The sequence below is a fragment of the Delphinapterus leucas genome, chromosome 15, assembly GCF_059928025.1.
Source record: "Delphinapterus leucas isolate spDelLeu-1000000601 "Yukka" chromosome 15, BTC_Dleu_Yukka2, whole genome shotgun sequence".
Lineage (NCBI taxonomy): Eukaryota > Metazoa > Chordata > Mammalia > Artiodactyla > Monodontidae > Delphinapterus > Delphinapterus leucas.
The window spans coordinates 78,400,156-78,423,460 of NC_143143.1; the positions used below are offsets into that span (position 1 = coordinate 78,400,156).

Consider the following 23,305-nt stretch of genomic DNA (forward strand, 5'->3'; position numbering starts at 1 on the left):
TATACCCAGAGTCCCACCATTTCTCATGCCCTCCACTCCCCAGTCCTGGTCCAGCCACAGTCCTGTCTCGCCTGGACCACCGCAGCAGCTCCTAGCGCATCTCCGTGCTCCTTCCCCCAGCCCCCCGGCGGCCTGTCGTCATCTGCAAGGCAGCCAGAGGGATCCTGCTGCAACCTAGGTCAGACCCGCTCTTCCTGGCTCCCACCTTCCTGCGAGTCCAAGGCCCAAGCGCGCCCATCCTCTTTCCTCTGGGCCTGCAGCCCCTCCTCCTCTGCCCTGACTCAGCCTGCCCTTCCCACCCAGGCCCCCTCTCTGCTCCCAGACCACACCCAGGGTGGCCCTGGCTGTCCAGGCCGCCATGAGCACTCATCCCCAGAAACCCGGACCTTTTAGTCCCTCAGCTCCTCCTTGGCCCCAATGCTACCTTCTCAGGAAGGCCTAACTGACCACACCCAATTCCCCTCGCCCTGGCAGCTCTTCCCATAGTACTTATCACCTTCCAACGTACTACTGAACTTTCCTATTTATTAGATTTATTGTTTATCTCACTGCAGCCAGAACGTCAGCGCCACAGGGGCAGGAATTTGTCTGCTTTGTTCACGGCTGCATTCCCAGCACCTGGAAGAGTGCCGAGCACCTAGAAGGCGCTGGGTGAATAATTCGAACAAATGAATGAATGAGCAAAATGCACCCCCGATGACCTCAGAACACGTGCTCCCCCTCTGAAGCTTGAGGATCACTGTTTCACTCTTCTCCTTTCCTTCTGCAGAAGGTCTCATCGAACCTCTGTAGTTCTAAGCAAACGCAGCAGCCGTGATCAAGACAAATTAGCATCTGCAAGACCTGCTTCCTGTTTCACGGAGCCAGCCTCACCGAGCACAAAATTTTATTAGTCAATGGAAGCCAACACGCCCAGCCAATGCCAGAGAAGCGCGGCTCCCTGTCACGACTCCAGTTTCGCCTGGTCAGGAGGAAACCCCATCTGGCTTCTTTCTCCCCTGTCTTAGATATAATTTAAAGTGAGTCGCAGAGAGTACAAACGCCAAAATCCAACAGGATGAAAATCACTGTCCCGTAATCTGTTTTACGAGATGAAAGCTCGGAGACTTTACTAGCCTCCTCCAGGATGGGAAGGCGGTAACCTGGACAGGTGCGCCCCGGCCCCCCACTCTTCTCTCTGCAAAGCTCATTACTGTTCCCCAGGATGAAATCGAGATCAGGTTTCTGCATCTGCAAGGAATTTCTCCTAAAGGAACTGCCCATGTTTTCTCCATATGTCTGAACATCTGTTTGAAAGAATCAGGAGTATTGTCTTTGGAGGTGTGTGCTGTGGTTAAACAATCTCAGATTTTGACTACTTTATAACGAAAAGGATGGCTTTCCAATCCTTCTGTCAGTTGAAAACACGTCCCAGAGAGTGGTAAGAATAACGTTTATTGAAAGCCCCGGCACAAAGATGGATGAGGAAAATAATGAAGGGTCCTCTACCGGGAATTTCTATGCAGGATTATGGTTAAAGGGTCTGGAAGCAGCCAGGGAAAGGATTAAATGACAGTGGCATTATACAGGCAACTCTCAGCTGGAGTATTATGAGATCCCATAAGCTGAAGAGCTACAGAAACGCTTAAAGCCCAACCTTGCGAAGCTGCCTTTGAATGGCAGTTCTGTCCACCAAAGGACCACTGCTTCCTGTCCTGAAACAGGACGAGGAAATGATGGCAGGGTTCCACCAAAAGGCACGTGGCTCTTTCAAGGTGAATCAAGTGGTTCCCTTTCTCTAATCCCTACAGGTCAAAGTCACGTCAAAGAACTAAGATTCCCAGGCTCCTCAGAAAAAACCATAAGCTTGCTCTAGTTCCACGGGATTTAGAGCTTTATAGGAGAAATGTCCAGGGTCTGGCTGCGAACCGAGCTCCTTCCCTAACTGAACAATTCTTAGAAATCGTATAAACATAGCCTCTCTCCTACCTCCCTTTCTACTGATAACCCTTAACGTAGCACAGTCCTTATTAACCCCCAGAGGCTATGAACTTGAGGATATTTGCCTTGAGCTAAATCTAACTCAAACTTTGATTTAGTAGCCAAAATATAAAAAGCAGAAATTTCACATCAAAATTCAGATTCCTAGCTCCCCTTAATAAAAACTGTGAAACCTGGCAACTTTGGTTCCCACATGGCATAACCAAGGGGCGCTGAGTACCAGCTGCCTCCTTCAGAGAAGGTACATACTGTGCTGTACCCTACTCCCCACCACTCCCTATTGCTCCCTGCTTGGCCAAGGCAGCCATTTCCCTCCGTCGTCTGGCTCCCACGAGCACTCAGTTTGTAATCTTGTTTCTGCAATCACTTCTTTGGTTCTCTCCTTAGTCCACTGCTTCTAGAGAGATGCAGCTTGTTCTTGAGGGTATGGGAAATAAATCCTTACAAGTGGATATGCACTAAGCCCTGCAGTGATGGCCTGAGCATTAGAAAGTCTAGGACTCTGCTTCTGAGCTCCAGACTCATATACCCAACTGCCTACTTGCCGTCATTGCTTGGACGCCCCACAAGCCCTTCCTAATTCGCTCACCCCAAACTGAACTCGTAATCTTCCCCTAGGAAAATGACTGCCTCCCCAGGTCTTCCCACGTGGCATATGACAACACCCTCTACCCAGGCGCTCCTTCACACCCCCACACCTAAGCCAGCACCAAGTCCCAAAGCTCACACCTTGGAATCCATCCCCTCCTCTCCCAATGCCACCCTCCCGTCCTCACCGCCTTGACCTTCCAGCCGGCACTGCCACAGCCTATCAAATTCCCCTCCCTGCTTCCTCCCGTAGAGAAGCCCACTCCTTAGAGGGAAGCCCAAGTGGTCCCCAAAATATTAAATCGGAATCACCTTCCTCCTCTGCCCAAAACTCAGCACTCCCTCCCCTTGACCTGAAATAAAACCCAAGTTCCTCATCTTGGCTTATGAGTCCTGCCAACCATCACCCTCCAAGCTAAACTCAAGTGACACTGGCCCTCCTTCAGCTCCACAGACACACCAAGTTCTTCCCTGCCTCAGGACCTCCGTGTGTGCCGTGCCTTGTGCATGGAACGCTCTCCCACCACCACCAAAAGAGACAGAGACAGACAGAGGAAGGGCAACATTCCTTTCTTTGCTGGCTCAGTCATCTGCCCCAGGCCCCAGTTGGTAAGTCACCTCCTAAGAGGGATCCTCCCTCTAAAGCAGGTCAACCAAGTAGTACTTGCCTGACATGGTTTGTTTTGTCAAAGCACTTACCACCACCTCCCGCCCCAAGTTGTGAATCCAACAGAGGAACTCCTAATCAGGTGTCACGTTCTACCTTGGAGTCCAGATGTCATCCCAGATGGCCCTCGTCTGGCCTCCCTGACACGCCCACATCTCAGCAACGGTCACACCAACCATCCTGGTCTACTTGGCATATCCGGTGCCCCTTGAACTACATCAGGGCAGGGACTGTGTCCATCTCACCCATCATTACATTACTGGCGCCTAGCACAGCGCCTGGCACACAGCAAGCCCTTGACAAAATGTTCACCGAATGAATGAGTCATGAGATCTGAAAAGCATTTAAGGTTTGGAACAAACTTTCTTCCAAGATCAAGTGACATTCAAGAGAGAGGAAAGCAAAAAGAAAGAAAAACAGCTGAACACGGCATATGCTTAAGATATGAAATTTTACATGTAAAGAAAGAGAATGAAATGGTCATGTACTCATTTTATTTTCATATAAAGAGGAGCATAAAACCACTAGGCATGCAAAAAAAAAAGTGAAGTTTTATAGTGTGGCAAATAAAAAAGAGAAAGGTGAGGACGAATCATCAAGAGGGGGAAAAGTGAGCCATGGTACAGTACAGAAATAGAAACAGATGGAGAGATAAGGAGAGAGACAGAGATCAAGAAAGAAACCAGCAGAAGCATCTAGGCAAGGTACAAAACAGGGCTTCGCTGCTCTTCTGGGAATGAAAGGGCAACCCTCCAGATTTCGAAAGGGGTTTTCGCACCTACTTAAAGGTTAAGAGCCCTTGTCTTCTTAAAGTCCCCTCTTCTCTTCATTTTTCAAAGAAGTTTTTAAAAAACTGACTTCCTATGTTAAAAATCAGGGGTTAGCACATCTCGTTTTGAAGAGAACCCAATCTATTCAAATGATTTTTTTTTAAAGACTTCACTTTGTGTCTTTTGAGGATATGGCTACAGATTTTTAAGTCATACGTTGAGTTTTCAAAGTTACGAACAAGAAGAGGGGCGGATCCTGGGGAGCTGTTGGAAGAACGGGCGTGAACATCAAGCACAGTGTAGTAGGCATCCTCGGAACTGCACGTCCAGCCCATTCCCTTCTCTGGAACTTTCCACGGCTCCAGCCCCTGATGAATGGGTGAGCAGAGCCTTGCACTGCACATGCTCTGACCTCTCTGGCCAAGCTAACTGGACCAGAGGGTGGCACCCTTCCCCCCACCCCCAGGGCCAATTAGAATCTCCCTGAGGGTCAGGACTTGGGCTCCAACGAGCTGGTGAGGGGTTAGAACAGGGACAGCATAGAAAATTGATAGGCAGGAGGGCCTGGTGGGCATTTCTCCACCAGGACTTCCCTGCCTGGTGAGAATGAGGCGGCAGGGAAAGCTGGTCTGCAGAGTGATGTGGAAGACGAGGAAAGTTGTATAACAGGCAAAGCCAGACACCTGAATCCAGATCGGGAGTCCACCATTCAAGAGCTATGATCTTGAACAAGTTCCTTGACATCTCCTTGACCTACTGTAACTGCTTCTTAGGGCTTTTTTGAGGATTAAATAAGTTAACACAGACGGCACTTGGAATAGGGTCTGACGTGTGGTAAATGCTCACTAAGTGTTAACTATTATTAGCATCATCTTGCTGAATTGTAAGTTCATGACGGTGAGGGTTTCTGGCTGGTTCGTTCATACCACATCCCAGAATCTAGAACCATGCCTGGTACATAGCAGTGCTCAACAAACGTTTGTTGAATAATCAGAGAACAAAGATACCACATAGCCCCGAAAGGACAGACACCATGGACAGAGCCTCCTAAAGCTTCTCCTTGTTTCTTACCTGCTTTTCCCATCTCAGGGTAAAAGCCAAACTCTCCCCCATGGCTACTCAGGCCCTGCCCGCTCGGGCCCCCTCCTCTCTCCCTCTGGCCCTTCACAGTCTGGTTCCACTGGCTTCCTCAAGGTCCGCTGCCACAGTTTGCTTCCTTCTGCCTCTAAGCATTTGCACATACTGTTCCCTCTATGCATCACCCTCCGTCCAAGTCTCTTCTTCAAGGAAATCTTACCAGGGAAATCCTCCCCCCTCTACACTGTCTCCTCCATTTTACACGCCTAGAGCCTCATGCACGTTTCCTTCCTGCCACTTGCCACAATTTGTAATTTTATCAGGTGCATGATTATTTAGTCAATAACTTTATACCCCCGAGATCATGAGCTCCATAGAGAAGCTAACCACCGCTTCTCCTTTAGTCTTCACTGTATCTCAGCATCAAGCACAGTACATGGCAAAAGGTAGGTGGTCAACAAACACTTGCAGAACGAATCCACTTGTTGAATGGATTGACTGAGCAAAGAAATAAACCTTGGACTCATGACCATGAGTCCAGGTTCTTCTTGAGCTGAATCTCCTGACCTGATGATATGTTACCCCAGTAGCCTCCCCATATAATCCCCCTTTTCTTATCTGCTTTGAATGAGTTTCTCTCTCTGTTACAACCAAAGGCTTTGACTCCAGCACACACTAACACCACCTCCAGGCCAAGAGGTTCCCATCCTAGAGCAGATAAGCCTTGATCGATAATGATATGGAGACTTTCTTTTCCAAAAATCAGTGTTCAAGCATGAGTAAATAGTACCAGACCAGCCCTACCACCATAAACAACTATCAAATAGGACAAAATTTGATAAGTCAATTGCTTTCAGGCACTAGACAGCAGGCAGCATAAGACTGTGGTCTGTGAGAGAAAGGAAACATAGGAGGTGAGCCCACGTTCACTGCAGCTCTCTGCCTGGGGACAGTTTCCCTCCCACATGCAGGGAGTGGAGTTCAAGCAGAACACAGTGGGCCTGCTCAGTTGGGGAGACAGAGTTCAGAGTCCCAGGCTGGAGAAGCAGCTAGGATCTGTGGGAAAAGCATCGGAGAGGAGGAAGGTGCTAGGGGAGCTCCCCAAGTCCTTGGCCAAGGGCTGGGCTGTGTAAGCACAGGGAAAGAATGTGCAGAGTTTATCAGAGAGAGGCAGCTATGGGGTAAAAAGGGAAACAGAGAGACTAGAGGTTGAGCAGGCCTGGAGTACTGGAATTCCAGCCCACCAGAGAGGAGTGACCTCCCCACGAAGCATCCAAAAAGACTAGGCCTTAAGAGTAAGGTCATGCCTTAGAGTAAGGGCTACTTTAGACCTGCCCTAACATGGTCTAAAACCTAGCCTCAACTATATCCACAAAAGGAGGAATTTGATGGCTAACCCCATGAACCTGAAGGGCATGGGGAACACCTTGGGCTTTCCACAGGTCTACCTTAACAAAGGGTAAAATCAAGCCTATAAAAGGTCAATGTGATCAGCCAGTAACTGAACTACCTTTAGAGGAAGATAACAAAATCAAGAGTCTCTACAATGTCCAGTACACATCATCATCACAATGTCAGTACACAGTCAACAATTACTAGACATGCAAAGAAATAGTAAAATGTGACTTGCGGTAAATGAAAAGAAGCAACGAATGGAAACAAAATCCCCAAAAGGCTGTGATGTCAGATTTAGAAAAAGCAACTGCCAGGATTTATAAGTTCCTAATATTATCATTAAAGTCCTTAACCAGGTATATACACTCAAAGCTGCCTGTGAAGATTTTAGCATTAGGGGTTTGTATGTTTGTTTTTTGTCTGAATTGTACTTATGTCATGTAGTTTCAGGGGATGCTCAAGAATGTGCATTTTTAACAACTACTCTAAAGGGTTTTGATGCACCATCAGATTCTTATCAAAGAATACTTTTACTTTAAGGCAAATTTAAAAGAGTTAAATTAATTTAAATGTATTAAAGTGCTGGTTAATTGAGTTGGTTGGTGGCCACCAGTCAGCAGTTCCTGGTTAACTAGACTATACAATCAAGAATATTTCAACTCAATATTCTGGAGGAAAAAAACAGTTCTCTACTTATTTTGAAAAAAAAAATCTGAGGTTAAATCAAAAGCCACGGACATAAAAGATAATGATTGGGCTTCCCTGGTGGCGCAGTGGTTGAGAGTCCGCCTGCCGATGCAGGGGACGCGGGTTCGTGCCCCGGTCTGGGAAGATCCCACATGCCGCGGAGCGGCTGGGCCCGTGAGCCATGGCCGCCGAGCCTGCGCGTCCGGAGCCTGTGCTCCGCAACGGGAGAGGCCTCAACAGTGAGAGGCCCACATACCGCAAAAAAAAAAAAGATAACGATTAAGGAAAAACCAGGAGGAAATGCTCAGAGTATAATGTAAAGTGAAAAAAAATCAAAGTACAAACTACTATAACATCAAGTATACAAATGTACAGTGATAGACATTGCCATGTCTATGAATAGAAAAAAAGGCAACAGGAAATGTATCAAAATGCTAATAATAGTTATTTTAGGTATTTGACTCTGCGTAGTTTTAACTTTTCCCCACTTTTCAATACATTGATTTTCCTCAATGGACTCTCATCTGAAACTTAAACACAAAATGATGGCTTCAGAAACCTTCGATGCAAAAACCTCTGCAAAACTCTAGTGGTCTCTCAATCAGAAAGAGAAGAAAGAAGAAGCTTGAGCATGAATATCATTTCTATCCTTATCCAGCTCAGTAAGACTTTTGTCTATGGCTTCTGAGTAGCTGGATTAGCTTCTGATACTCAGTCTCAAATATCCCATCCCTCAGAGGAAAAGGAGGCTAAGACACATACCTCAACCTAAAAAGCACCAAGCAGTAGCTCAGCAGAAGTAAATCACCCAGTGATAAATGAGGACGCAAAAGGAAGAGAACTCAAGGCCATACCTGAACCACAGGGTGGCCGCCGGTCGGAGCTTTGACAGCCCCTCGGCTGCCTTCTGTCTCGTAGTGAGCTCGGTGATGTGGCTTGGGCTGCACCTCGATCCTCAGCTCATAGGAGCCTGACTGGTGGGAGAGTGGCCACTCAAGTGGTGGGAGGGATGCAGTCACTGGGATGCTGAAGGAGGAAACAGAATCAGTCATGTGTACAATAAATCATATCCCGTCAACCTGTACAATAAACATAAATGGTCCCTTTTCTGAAAATCATGTCCAATGGGCATATGATAATGTTGGCTGTTGGGAGGCACACATTTCTCAGACATGATAGGTAGGGCTCTTCACAAGGTAGAGATCTTTTTCATTCTCTTTCTTTGTTTTCTCTTCCATCTTGATGAAGGGAGAATGACTGACATCTCAGTTTATGAAGCTAAGTTCATGATATGATTGTTCTAGCACGTTCTGAACCACTGTAGCTTCTTTTCCTCTGGAAATTTTGAAGAATATCACCTCTCACCTCTAAAGAACATCCCTTATCCAGGATGTTTTTCTTTTCCAAAGGAGTAAGTGTGGGAGAAGGAACACTGAAATAGAAATCAGGGGCCCCACTGTGTCACTAACTTGCCATGTGACATTAGGTATGCAACTTCATCTCTCTTATCCTTAGTATCCTGTAACCACAAATGGACCAGATGACACCTGAGAGTTTTTCTAGCTCTTATTTCTGTCTGATGTCTCAATTAAAAGTAAATTTAGGGAGAGGCCATTCCCAGTCACAATCATTACTTCTTGGGTCAAGTGTAGAACATCTAACCACAGAGAGGTGTCTGGTTTTGGTATGGATGAGCCAAACCACTCAGACTTCCTACAATTAAATGAGGAGTAAAGGTCAAGAGCATGACTGGAGTTACACACCCAAGTTCAAGTCCCAGCTCCACCTCTAACTACCTGTGTGACTTAGAGCAAATGCCTCTATCTCCCTAGGCCTTAGTCTCCTTCAACTGTGAAATGGGGATACTGAGATCATATAAAGAGCTTAAGCACAATAACTGCTCAATAAATATTAGCTATAATTATTTTTTCATGTAATATAGTGTATATTTCAAATAAATAGTTACTTCCTGTAGACAATCTGACTACAGTATTAATGGTATTGGATATGTATGCTTTGGCATCTGAATTTGTAAAATCTTTGAGGGCATGACATTAAGTTTCATTTTATTATACAGTCTCAACCCTACCCAGCACACACATCAGGTACTTGATATGAGGTTAGTATTAGGTCATTGAAGAGGTGAATGAAGTCTTGACAATCTATCTAGGCCATTCACTCAGAGCCCAAAAGAACCTAGAGACATTTTCCCAAGATCACAGAGCAAGACACAGCCAAGGCTCCAACTTAAGTCTCTTGACTCCCAGTCCAGTGCTCCTTCCACATCTCTACACTGTCTCTTATCTTATTAATTTCTTTAAAATAGGCCCAAGAAAATACCTCATTGATGGAATGAGTCTAGAGCAATGCCTGACATTTGCTAGGTCGTCAGTGAATATTCAGTGGGTGGGCGGACAAATGAATGGAAGGATAAATGGATGAATGAACAAGCAGTTTTATTTCAAAGAACACCCGTATGTTCAAAGTAGCTTTGAAGTTGCAAATGCATGGATTTGTGTCACTACGTCCTGATTTTTCACATGCAGGAGAAAACATTAATCTAATCAGGACAGTCTTTCCTGCTAAGCCCAAAACTGCTAGAAGCTAACATTATCAACTGGACTTAATTAAACATTTGCAGTGAGGCCAATTCTATCCCTTCTCTCTTACAGCAATTCCCAGGGGAGAGTGGAGGGGGGCAGCAGCCCCACAAACTCCATCAGTGCCAGAGCTGAACTTGAACATACAATCCAACTTACGATTCCACCCTCACTATGCAAGGAAATCTCCAGCCCTTCTTTATAACCACATTGCCTCCTGAAGCCCCTTTAACTCTGAAGTCTCAGGTGTCTAAAGTGCCTTTATTTCTACCTCAGTTACAGTTCCAAGATGCCTTCAAGCTTCTGTCTACATCCAAGGTGCCATAGGTGTCAAATACTCTTATTCTCATGTATGCAAGTTAAAATTTTCTAAAGTTAGCAAAATAAGGCTCATGAAAAAAATCACTCCACCCCTGTATGAATCAAAACATTCAGTGAGTAGAAGATTCAATGGAATATCCCTAAGTATCAACTTCTAATCTTGTTTGGTTCTGGAATAGGTGTTTGACAACCGAAATATAATCTTAAGACTCAGACCATTGGAGACAGTCTACATCCTGCATTTGAATTCCAGCCCCCTGCTGAGTTATCCACACTCCCTGAGATAACTACCATCGTGAGACTTCTCTGAATGCCCTATCTTCTCAATCGAATAGAAAATTCTTGCAAATATCTCACTGGCTGGCACAGATTGGCACTTGCTAGGGACTAAAGGACTCTCACTCAACAGAACCTCTCAGATCAAGCCACATAATGGAGAGGGAAGGATTTTATATACAATAAAGTCTCAGATAAATGCCTCACAATCGTATTTTATATTAATGATCCTCCTCACTCCCAAATAGGTCATGTTTTGGGGACTGATCAAGGAGTTGACCAGAAATAACAAGGAGTCAGGAATCTCGAATTCTGATTTCCAACTTGGTCATGAACTAGCTGGGTGCTGATGGGCCTATCACTTCACCTCTCTGAGCCCCAGTTTCTCAACCTGCACCAGGCGTTGATCTCGATCAGCATTCCTAAGGTGGCTCCAGGAAACTTTAGTCTCAGAACTCCGCGATCAGGTGGCCTTTGAAATCACCGCACATTCTGTCCACAGCGGGGAGCGGCCCCTACACAAAGGTATCTATTAAACTCTATTAAACCCAGAAACTCCTTTCCTTAAGGGACTGACTGACCTATGATGGCCCTAGTGTTCTCAGAACCTGCTTTGGAGGAAACATCAGACCAGAAGCTCCATTCAGTCCATTTCGGTCGGGGTTGGGGGCAGGTGGGCGTGGGGAAGCCAGGCCCAGTGGACAGGACCCTAGGCTACTCTCAACCCCACGTCAATCAAAACGGCTCTACATTACCTATTTTGGCATTCAACATTTTATTTGAAAAGAAGAGGCTTCCATTTGCTACAAGCAAATAACACTTTGAAAACCATTGGGATAACGGGAATAGCATAAAGCTTAGATTCTTCACCTAATAAAACAGATAAAATAATCTCTGCTCCTAATCTGTGTACCTCATTTTCCTTATTATCAAAATGAAGATAAATATATAACCAGACCAAGTTTATGTGAGAATAACATGAAATAATCCAGAGAGAGTACTTAGAAGTGTGCCTGGCACACAGCTAGCATCCTGAAATGTTGGTGATTATTATTGTCGCTATCATCACTCTAACAGCTATTGGGGACTCAATCTCCTAGCACACGGCGCATCAGTGAGGAAGCAACAAAGTGCTTCCTCTATAAGGTTAAGATTCCCCAATAACAATAACAGCTGTCTCTCTCATGAGCTCTTACCTATGTAGGTTCTATGCTAAGAGTTTGATATATATTATCTCACCTAATCCTTAAAAAAAAAAACAAACCAACAAACAAAACATGCGGTAGGTACTATTATCATCCTCATCTCACAGGAAATGAACCAAGGCCCAGAAAGGTGCTCAGTGAGAATGAAGGTCCTGATTGATTAGCAATGTCTGCCCTGGGCACGGCATCAAAAAGGTGCTCAATGAGAAAGAGGGCCCTGCATGATTAGTGATGTCTGTTATGGGCACAGCAGGATGGCAGCAGCAGACATGCCCATGATCACACAGCCAGTGAGTGGCAGAGCCAGGACCCAGATCCATCCCTGGAGACCCCAAGCCTACATGCTGCTATTCATGCATCTCTTCAGCTTGCCAAGATTTTAAGCTCCTTGAGGATTATGGCTCCCACATTTTTTGAAGACCTCCATATCGCTGATTGCAATACTGAGGCACATAGCAGATGCCAACAAATATCAATTCCTCTTATAATAAGATAGCAAATTCCACATGTTCAGGCTTGCTTTGAGCTTACTAGAATGTCAGCTCCACGAAGGCAGAATTTTTTTTCCCATTTTGTTCACACTGTCTCCCCAACACCTGTAACAGTGCCTGGCAAATAGTAGGTGTTTGATAAATACTTGTTAAATAAGCGAATGCATGAATGAGCTCAGTGTCATATGAGCAATCACATGCATCCTATGACTGCATCCTCCTAACAACCACCCAGTAAGTCAGGGACACTTACACCCATTTTACAGATGGGAAAACTGCAGCTCAGAGTTTTGTTTTGTTTTGTTTTCCCAGAGAATTTAACTTCCTTTTCAAGGTCTGGCAGCCAGTAAATGGAAAGCCAGGATTTAAGACCAGTCTAGCCAACTCTGAATCCCATGCTCATAACCAGAAAACCTTCTCTTAAAACTGGACCATGGGGGCTTCCCTAGTGGCGCAGTGGTTGAGAGTCCGCCTGCCAGTGCAAGGGACACGGGTTCGTGCCCTGGTCCGGGAAGATCCCACGTGCCGCGGAGTGGCTGGGCCTGTGAGCCATGGCCGCTGAGCCTGCGCGTCCGGAGCCTGTGCTCCGCAACGGGAGAGGCCACAAGAGTGAGAGGCCCGCGTACCGCAAAAAAAAAAAAAAAAAAAAAACTGGACCATGGAATAAATCGTTTTCAAAGCCTGACTCACCTGCAGATGGGAATGGCGGGCACCAGCTGCTTGGGCCAAGTTGGTGGCACCAGTAAGATGGACTCGGGGGCTGAGTTCCTCCTCTCCTCCTGCTCGCAGGGCCCCAGGAACTCCACGGCTGGGTAGATGTGGCGGGGTAGGCCAGCCTTGGACGGGGCGCTGGACACCGGCGACGGGTCGGGGCTGGTCTTCCACATCTTGGGGGGGATCCCACAGGGTGAGTCGGCAGCGAGGCTGTTCAGGGCATCCATGAGGACGGCAGAGCCAGCCGCGGGGGGGTACCCGGCAGGGGCGCCGTCGTCCCGGGGCTGCGGCGAGGGGCTCCGCGAGCGCTGGGGTGAGGCTCCGGGCAGTGGGGCAACCAAGGCCCCCGCGCACGAATGCCTCCGCTTGGTACCAGGCGACGAGGAGCGGGAGGCCGGACGGGGCACGGGCGAGTGGCGGCCCAGGCAGCTGTCCTCAGCGAGGCCGGTTCGAGGTGACATTATTGGCGAGGTTCTGGGGGAATAATGAGCAGGGATGTTTTGAAACTGGGGACACAGGTCGTCGGGCCCGCCGTTATTGGGCGAGACGCAGGGCGAGGTGTAAGGGGAGAAGGTGTCGGAAATGAAGCTGGCAGAGGAGCCGCTGCTAGCGGGGCTCAAGCAAAGCGGCTCGCGGTAGCCCTCGAAGCCGGGCACGGGCAGCGTGAACCTCGGGCTGGCGGCCACCCCCGGCAGGGGCGGCTGCTCGACCACGAGGCCAGTGTCTCTCATGCGGAAGGGCCCCCCTGACTGCATCAGTTCGTGGGATGGAGTGATCTCGATCCGAGGGCTCAGGCCCGAGGCCCCCGCTGGCTTGGCAGGGCACAGAAAGTTCTGGGGCCCTACCCTATCCGGCTCTCCCAACCGGTGCGGGGGCTCGCCAGAGAGACTGTCTAGGGGGCTGTATGGCTTGAGGCCATAGTCCAGGACATCATCGGGGTATGCGAGTCCGGAGGGTGGGCTGGCGACCTTATGTGCATTCGGTTCTTCTGGAAAGAGAAGGGGGGAGGGAGGGGTCTTTTTAAGCCTCTAAAACACAACTCCGGATGCAGAGCAATCACAGACTGGGTTTTGTCTCCTGTTATTATTATTTTTTAAATCCCCGCCACACCAAACCCCAGAGCTAGAAACTCCTTCCCTCACAGAAGGAAAGTGAGGCCACTTCATCCCAGATTCCTTGAACGGAGAGATCAAAGTGGAAGGATTCTAGTGCAGGTGCGCGAGCACAGCTGGTCCAAGCCGTGCAGCAGCAGCCGGAGACCTGGATGGCTGGCTGGGCTAACGGCTTCCAAACTTTTGTTTCAGTGAAACCCTTAAAAGAAATGTGATTTTATTTCACAATTCAGTTCACACCATCATGTTCACTGGCAACTGAAACAAAAGCTTCCCAAAACAATACTTACCCTGCTACGTGTGATGCACTCTTATCTATCCTCCTGTCTGGGGTTATTTTGTTTAAATTCTGGTCATAACTCATTAAACAGATTTCCTGTCCCACCAGTGGGTCATGACCCACAGTTTGAAAAACACTGACCTAGGCCCATCTGCTCTTTCTACCTGTATGATACAGCTACAAGATGCAGGGGGAGGCCACAGCAGCTCTGGAGACCATGAAGCTCTGGGTTCAAATCCCAAATGTTTATGCCCACATGTAAAAAAGTGACTTAATTTACAACCAAAACTCCTGAGCCATATCTCATCTTGTGCCATTTTACAGATAAGGAAACTGAGGTCCAGGGAGGGGAAGAGATTCACCCAAATACAGAATGAACAGGATTAGAAATCCCCCAGAAAAGCTACTTGGCCCCCAAAAGACAGAGCCATAGCTATAGAGCCTCCCAAACTAGTAAAATCAGTGGATACAGAATGATCTAATTTTGTTCTTTAATCGTGGCCACCTAGCTCAGGCTTCTGCTGCCACCTCGAAAGAACCCGTGGCTGGAGAGTGAGATTAGAGAGGGAACTAGCTATTTGTTCCCACCATCCCACACCCCGCCCCTCCTGCAAGCTCCCCAGCTCAACAGAGGCCCCTCCACCCTCTCTGTCGTTACTGGGGTCAGCCTCGACTCTTCTCTCGTGACCTTACATCCAATCCATCAGCAAAGCCTGACCGCTCTATTAAAATGTAAACTAAATTCACGTGTCACCACCTCCCGCCACCCTCTTCCACTTGGACTGTTGCCGTCACCTCCTCCCTGGTCTCCCCATTTCTACACTCACCCTCTATGGTCTGTTCTCCACACAGCCATCTATGGAAATGTCCATTGTAAAGTGAAACCCACTTTAAAGGCTTCCCTAGATGTCCCCGGGACAGTCCTTAACACACTCGTCCCCTAGCCCTGGCCTGTCTCACTGCTCCCACTCTCCCTACTTTTCCCCAAGCTCTAAGCACCAGCCCTGCTGACATCCTCACGATTCTTCAAGCAGCTCCTGCTGTGGAGCTCCCTCTCCATAGAAGTCTCCCCCCAAGCTCTTCACGGCTGCTTCCCTTAATTCCTTCACATGCCTGCTCAGTCAGCAGCTCCTTAGGCCCATCCCCACCCCTGTGTCATTCTCCACCCCATTTCCCTGCCATCTTTTCTCCACTGACACCTGTTAGCAGCTCACATCACATCAGATATTATCTGTTTAGAGAATCACATGCTGCTAGATCAGAGGCAGGCAAACTACAGCCCCTGGACCAAAGCTGGCCCACAGATGGCGTGTGTAAGTAAAGTTTTATTGGAACAAAGCCGCTCCTATTTGTTTACACATAGCCTGTGGCTGGCTTTTGCACTGTAACAGCAGAGCTGTTTGGTGCACACAGGTGATCCTCCACTTCCTTGGTGCCCTTTCTGGGCCATCCTGGAGTAAGTGCTATCTGGTTTAGCTGAGCTGATCTCATAGGGTTCAGGTGGTGCCCCACCCCAGGTGAGAGCCCAGAAATGGCTTTCCACAGCTCCTAGGATCAAGATAAACAACCTCAACTAGGTCAGCCCGGTTGAGCCTCTGCCTGCCCCTCTAGCCTTGCCTCTCTCTACCCTCTCCCCTCTCCTCTCTCCCCGGACTCCAGCCAAACTGGCTGTCATTCTCAGAAAATGCCAAGCTCCTTTCTGCCTCAGGACCTTTGCACTCGCTGTTCCCTCTGCTCAACAACTCCTCCCCCACCCAGCCCTCTTCGTAACTAAAACCGCTCCTTCCCTGAAGCTTGGCTAAAGTGTGCTCTCAGAAGTCCTTCTGACCTTGGCGAGATCAGACCCCACTCACACTTCCCTGCTCTGCTCCACTGCACTTCTCACAATTCTAATTCAGTAATTCTGTAGTTAACTTACCGTCTGCCTCTCCCCCAACTCCCAGTCCCACCTCCACCAATCAGTCAATTCCACGAGGACTCTCTCACCACCCCACCCCACCCCACCCCCACTGTATTCCTAACGACTGGACAGGACCTGCCACAAAGCAGGCCCTCCAAAAATATTTGTCGGTCTGCTGAATAAAGCATGAAATATTTAAACTACTCCTCAAAGATGCTAACATCCAGAACAAACGGTAGAAAGACATAACCTTAAGAGAGGGTGATTTGGTAATATGTATCTAAATTCCAAACGCATGTATACTTGGAATCAAGCAATGTCACTTTTAGAAATTTATCCAGCACATGTGCAAAATCAGGTATGCATAAGTTTAGTCAGTCCAGCCCTGTTTATAATCCCCAAAGACTGGAAGCAACCTACAGTCCATCAGCTGGGGATGGGTTAAATTCTGTCATTCACATAGTGAGATACAATACAGGTACAAAAAGGGTTGAAAAGGTTCTTTTTACATTGATATAGAATGACCACAAGATACTGTTAAAGATGCACACAGTATGCATAGGATAGAAACAGAGCGTGAGCGTGTACACACACACACATACACACACACAATGCTTATGGGTACACAGGCTTTCCCTGGAAGTTACAGGTAACAGTGATTTCCTCCGGGGAGAAGAGCTAAGTAATTAGGGGCAGAGGCAGAAAGGAGACTCTGACTTCTGTACTACACTGAGAATAGAAAGATAATTTCCAAAAGGCACGTTTTTATTTTATTTATTTTAAAGGGGGGGGTGACATAACATGATATATAGCAATGACACCTGGTTTAGGAAGCAGGAAATTGCGTTCTAAGTCCTGCTCTGCCACAAACTAGTTGTGTGACCTTGGAAAAGTCCCCTACCCACTCTAGGTCTCAACCTCCTCATTTGTAACCGGACGGCGTTAAACCAGATGGGTCTCCTTGGCTGCTTCTGGCTCTGACGTCCTTTCATTTTTCTAACTAGAGTCTGTAGGGTCTAGGGTTCTTGTAAAGCTGCAGTTCAATATAAACTTGTACTTGTGTCTGCACACGCACGCGCGCGCGCACACACACACACACACACAGCCTTCCTGGCAGGTAACAGAGCACAGATTTTTAATCTAGGAAGAGATCCAGGTCAAATCCGTGTCGGACAACATTCTGATAATCCATTGCCCTGCGAACCAGCAAACAAAACACAGAAAGCCTCTTAGCAAGAATTCCGGCCTTATCAGAAAAACTGCATTACATCTTATCAGAAACACCCCCTCGGGGCTGATGTGAAAGTCACAGAAACTTTTTGCCATAAAAACACACATCACTCACGCTCCGGGGCAGCAATGAAAAAGACAAAGGCCAGTTTGCTGAGCAAAAGCATTTAAAGCATTTACATTGGTTTTAATTAATCCAAGCAGCAGAGTTTTTCTTTTCTCTCCCCAAGATTTTGAAAGTTTACCCACAAGCAAGTAATATGGAGGTAATTTATAATCATTTAATTCTCATTCCCCTGGGTATTTGACAGTAATTCTCACAGACAAAAGGCTCATGATTAAAATATTTCTTTAAGTAGCTAGGATTCTCCACTATTTCGCCGTAAACAACCGCCACCCTTGCAGAGAGCTCCCTCGCTGTGCCCACACAGCACTGGGCCAAGCTCGTCTCATCTCAGAAGCACCAGATTCTCTCAGAAGGGTTTCCAGAAAGCTTGCTCTTCTTACCACTTGCATGATCTTTGCTGTGTTCATGTACCACCAGTGAATATTATTCACTTAATATTTCAATTTAAATTCATTCGCCTATTACTTTCTTTTTTTTTTTTACGGAAACTTTACACCCATACCACAAATGGAAAATCAGTGTCACTTCCATAAATAGAAGGTAGGGTAAAACTACAATCAAAATAAAAGTTACTAAATTCAAGCGAGACACTGTTGCTAGCCAAAGGCTCTGAGCCTGAGGCCCACTCTTTTTCCTCCTTGATGCTCTTTATTTAAATAAGGTATCATTTATACGTACAGATTTTGAGTGCAGAGTTCAGTGAGTTTTTGCCAGATGTTCTACACCCTTGTCACTACCACAATCACGACGCAGGACATTTCCATGACCCCAGAAAGTCTGCCTTTTTTTAAGTTGGAATTGGGGGAGGAAACAGCAAGTATCAGAAAGAAAGGCATTCAAGACACAGTAGCACCTGATGGAGGCCTCACTCCTGACTCAAGAGAAGGCGCCCTGCCAAGGGGATGACCCGCGTATACAATGTACTCATTGGGGCGGCCCGTGAAACCGTCCCACTTGCCGTGCGAGGTACCCAGCCCACACTCGAGGCATCAGGATTCCGAAAGAGGCAGAAGGTGGAGGCAGAGATGAGGGATTCAGAGGTTGCTGCTCTCAGTCCTCTGTGCCTCCATGCTTTTGCACATGCTGTTCCCCATGCCCAGAACACCCTTCCATACCTCCTGTCCTCACTTTTCCTAGCAAGCCACTATTTCTCCATCAAGATTTCACTTGGGCCACCTCTTCCTAAAAGCCCTCCCTAGGCTGGATCAGACACTACGGACTCTGTAGTGTTGCCAGAGCCTGAAGAGCCGTGTAGTGAAGTCTATCAAGTACAGATTCACTTGTCTGTCTCCCTACTAGACAGTGAGCTTTTTGAAGGCAGATAAAGGCCGATAATCATAACAACAACAACAGCAACAGCAGCTAACATGCGCTGAGAATTTATCTGCCAGGCTCTGCTGTAAACACATTACATGCAGTAAATTATTTAATTCTCACAACCTATGAGATGGGCACTGTTTACTCCCCTTTTACAGATGGGTTAACTGAGGCACAAAGAGGTGAATTAACTTGCCCGAGGTCTCACAGCTTGAACCCAGCAGACCTGACACCAGGGGTTCTCAGCCTCAGAACTACTGACACTGGGGGCTACAGACTTCTTCGCTGTGAGGCTGTAGGATGTTTAGCAGCATCCCTGGCCTCTACCCACTAGATGCCAGTAGCATCCCCTCCCCTCTCTCAGTTGTAACAACCGGAAGCATCTCCAAGCATTGCCAAATTTCTCCTGCGAGGCAGAATCACCCGCAGCTGGGAACCACTGCTCTAGGCCCTACAGTTCCGGGCCCTGCTCGCAGCCAAGGCCCAAAAGAATGTTGGGAGCATCCATCCACGAGTCAAACCTGAACTGATTCAGAAATGAGACATCTGCTCCCCGTCAGCCCCAGCAGGTAAATCATTTCTGCAGCAGACATCTGAAAGTCGAATTATCATCGCCCTTCCTTCCATCAAGTTCCCAGGTGCTCACCCCAACATCTAGGCCCCATGAATATTTGGGGAGATCTCTGGCCACTCCCCAAAACCGCAAGACAAGATTGCTGGGGAGGCCAGTCCAGCCCTGCCCTAGCAAGGCGTCTGCACTGAGGTCCGGGTCTTGGTCCATACACAGTGCTAGGGGCCCCCAGCTCCACGGCTTCACCCCTTTCCCCCACCCCCCATCCGGCTGTGTGACCTGGGGGACCTCTGAGTCCTCGTGTATAACACAGTTGCTGAGGTTGGTGACAATACCCACCTGACGTTTCACCTTATCCACATGAAGCCCAAAACACACAAAATAAACACTCAGTAAATGGGGCCTTCCAGTCTACTCGTATTATCATTATGGAACAAACGATCTTCTAAGTGAAAATTCTCCCCTTGCTCTGCTTTCATTGCCTTATTTTACAACTTGAAAGTGTGACACACACTGGCCCCCAAGTGCCTTCCAAAGCATTAAAAAAGAAAAAGGGAAGAAATTTTTATAAAAATAAAATGGATTGGTCAGCACTTCGGGAATTCTCTTTTACTGCTAGCCTTCAGAAAATATGTGGAGTAGGTAAAGAATGCCTGAACACCCCCTCCACTCCATGCTTTGTACTCCGTCTTCTGGGGTACCTGGGGTATCAACTAAATCTTACTAAAATGTTAGTGACACAGTGAGCTAGTTGCAGTAACAAAAATGATTCTCACTAACACATCTCTACCATATACTTTATACCAAGAACCACTATGTATGCATTTAGCATATACTAATGTTTGTCTTACAAAAGGCCTACGAAGCAGGTGATAGTTTCCTCATTTTATAAATGGGGAACGTGAGGCTCAGAGAGGGTGATTAATTTGCCCAAGGTCACACAGCTTCTAAGCGGCAGAGCCAGATTCAGTCTCAGGCAGCCCACCCAGCTCCTCCACCCGCATAACATATGAAAGGGGATACTTCCTGGATGATGATACCTTAATTCCAACACATAGAAATGAGGTGTCCCCAGAATAGGAACTGCTCTGGAGCCCCATCATGAGGTAGGCTGCCCTAGACAACTAAAGACACGGATTTCTTTCTTCTGGAATATTCACAATCCCTCCATTTGCCCCAGGATTGAGTCAACGATTATTTAAAAATCCCACTCAGGGCACAAGGAGCTCTCTGCCAGTGCCTGCCCTCTTGGAGCCTCTGGCGGGGCTGTTGCTCACCCTTAAGGACACACGGCCAAGTCTGAGACAGCCGCCAGCGCCAACTCACCAGCCAACAGATCGCTTTTGAAAAAAGGAACAGCAAGAGAACATCTTCTCCGCCTAGAACTACAGGCGGGTGGAATTTTCAGGAAGCAGAATAGAATGACCAAAATAGAAACCCAGCTAAGGAACCTACATGAGGCATCTGTCCTTTGGGGAAGGGGGAAAGGGCTGCACGAACCGGTGCTCTCAGGCTTGAATGACTCAGTAGAGAGAAGCCAGGGCATGGCCTGGAGGCCAGACGCCCCTCAGGCTGGCAGCAGGGCCCCAGAGCTGCGGTCCATCCCTGTCTGAGGTGATAGACCCACCGCTCAATGAGCTGACACCCCAAGGTGGTATGAGTTCCAGGCCCTGGGTTTGAGACATCACAGTCTGTTGCCATGGCAGCATTAGGATGCCACAACCTGGCACTGTACATGTGCAGCCAGGGGACAGGGGGGAAGATGGAGGGAAGGAATCCTGCCTCCCTCCATCCCACTACTCTCATAACCTCCTTTGTGTTGGGGGCTGCAGGAAATGCCAAGAGGAGCAAAAGGTGGATGGATTTTTCATCCGGCAGCTTGCACCACCTACAGGAAAGACCTTTGAAAAATTACAGATTGTGCTTCAAGTAATAAATTCAGCACTTAGCAAACTTTCCAAAGGGCCCCCCATGCCCCTACTGCCCCCACCATGCACAAATGCCGAACAGTAATTGGATTCCCAATCAATGAATCGTGTGTATTAATAATGACGGAGAATCAGGTTGTCACACCCATCATTCAGAGATGACGTGTACAGAAGCAGGGCATGAGAGGTGAGAAATTCCATCCAGATAAGTCAGGTCCAGAAATGCCAGAAAGGGAAGAAAGGCAGTTTACCATCCTGTCTCGTCAGTGTGGAACCACTAGAAAAAGCCACCTTGAACGCTATGCTCTTTGCTGACCTTGCCCCAGCTAAGGCAGCTGTCTGCCTTCACCAGACAGGGCAGAAAGGAGGGCTCGGTCCTACCTCCCAGGCAGCCTGCCATGAGGCCAGGCGCCTGGGACACAGGATCCAGGACCCGGGACAATTTGCAAGCACCGAGCCTTACAGACTGGCTACTGGCCTGGCTGTTTGCAAAAACACACGCACCCGCAGGCTGACACGTATTCCTTTTGGAGAGAACCAGAGAAATGTATGGAATCTGCAACCCATGTGCCTCAAGGTCAGCTTTTGGATGGGGGCAGCAGGGCCCAGGCATCTGGCAGACATGGGACCTCACCTCTGTCCTCAAATTGGGATAGAAAGAACCAGTTGCAAGTCATTCCATGGGGCCCTCGCGCTTTTAAGAAGTTCAAAGACCTTCCTATTTTTAGTCGTTCACTGCGCCTCGAGCTTTCCCGTGTATTACCTCTCTCTCTGGGGTTTACAAGCACCCTGGGAAGCCGGAACCATCAACTCCTCTGTGTTACAGAGGGGGGCCCTGAGACTCAGGGGCGCGAGGATTCACCCAAAGTCACAAAAACAATCAGGGGCAGAGCTGGGGTTCAAACTGAGACATCATTTAAATGCAGTCAAATGCACAGATATTAGAAGTACACCTCGTGCCTTTTTACAAATGTACGTACCGTGTAGCCACCAATCAAGATATAGAATGTTTCCATCCTGCCAGAGGATTCTCTGGTGGCCCTCCCCAGCCAATAACCCTCATTCAGGGGGACCCGCTCGCCTGCCTTCTCTCATTATAGCCTGGGTTTGCCTGCTTTGACCATTGTATAAATAAAACCGTCCGAGATGTACATGTCACAGTTTTCCTCAACCTTATGTCTGAGATTTAACCATGTCGTATGCATCTGCCGTCTCTTTTGCATCTCTGTGTAACAGTCCATCAAATGATGACATCAGACTTTACCTGTCTGGTCACCTTGCCATACTGCCTCCGTTTTTCAAGAAGACAGCCATTTGAGATTGAACTTGTGCTTCAGGGAGACCTGTCTCTAAGAAAAGACAGTCTCTCCGCATTTGTCACGCAGTGCTCAACAGAGAGCGACTTCCTCGCCAAAAGGAAAAGGAAAGATCTGGGCAGAAGAATTAGCCAGAAGTAGACCTCAGATAATCCTTCCTCAGAAACAGGGCTTGCGTGGCTACCCCGCCTCTCCGTCAAAGCCCTGCACAAGGCGACATGGGCACGGCCACCTTCCTTGCTTTCCTTCCTCTAACTCACTCAGCAAAAGCCCCCTTGCCTTTACGCCAGCCCCTCAAAGAGCTGTACCCTTTATGGAGTCCTACAACCCCTGTCACGGCCTGCGAAGCTGATTTCCACCTTTCTTTCAGGCAACTTGAAATCCAAGTGGAAACTTCCACTTGAAGACAGTGGGGCCCCATAACCCTTGGCCAGGGGCAGAGACTTAAAATTAATACCTGATTGACAGATGGGTGCTTTATTTACACTCGTCCCGAGGAGCTTTCACTTTGGTGCCGTGTTCCCCGAGGGCGGGCACACTTCATCCGTGGCCGCTGCAAAGCCCGGTCATTAATGACATTCCTCCTTTCTCCTTGGCAACGGAGGTGATGTCACCTGTTGCGGATTTCAGACCCTCATCCCACCTTCTTAGGATCACACAGGTAAAAAACAGCCCCTTTCTGAAGTCTTTACAATGACTTTCGCAGGCACTGCAGACTTAAAGCGTTCCCCACCTCCTCGTCTAACGGGCACC

The 23,305-nt window shown here is 47.9% G+C and overlaps 1 protein-coding gene across 4 annotated transcripts in view; it reads right to left on the reverse strand.

The window, feature by feature from the left end:
• The window catches only part of NFATC2 (nuclear factor of activated T cells 2), a 160,241-nt gene that overhangs the window by 113,985 nt on the left and 22,951 nt on the right, over positions 1–23,305 (reverse strand). For 3 of the 4 annotated variants that reach the window (XM_089897078.1, XM_022597667.2, XM_022597666.2), the window contains exons 2-3: positions 12,748–13,759; positions 8,019–8,190 (exon numbers count right to left, since the gene is read on the reverse strand). In XM_089897078.1, the coding sequence (XP_089753204.1) occupies positions 8,019–8,190; positions 12,748–13,759 (1,184 nt within the window). The remainder of the gene's footprint in view (positions 1–8,018; positions 8,191–12,747; positions 13,760–23,305) is intronic. The other variant, XM_089897079.1, reaches the window with a different exon arrangement.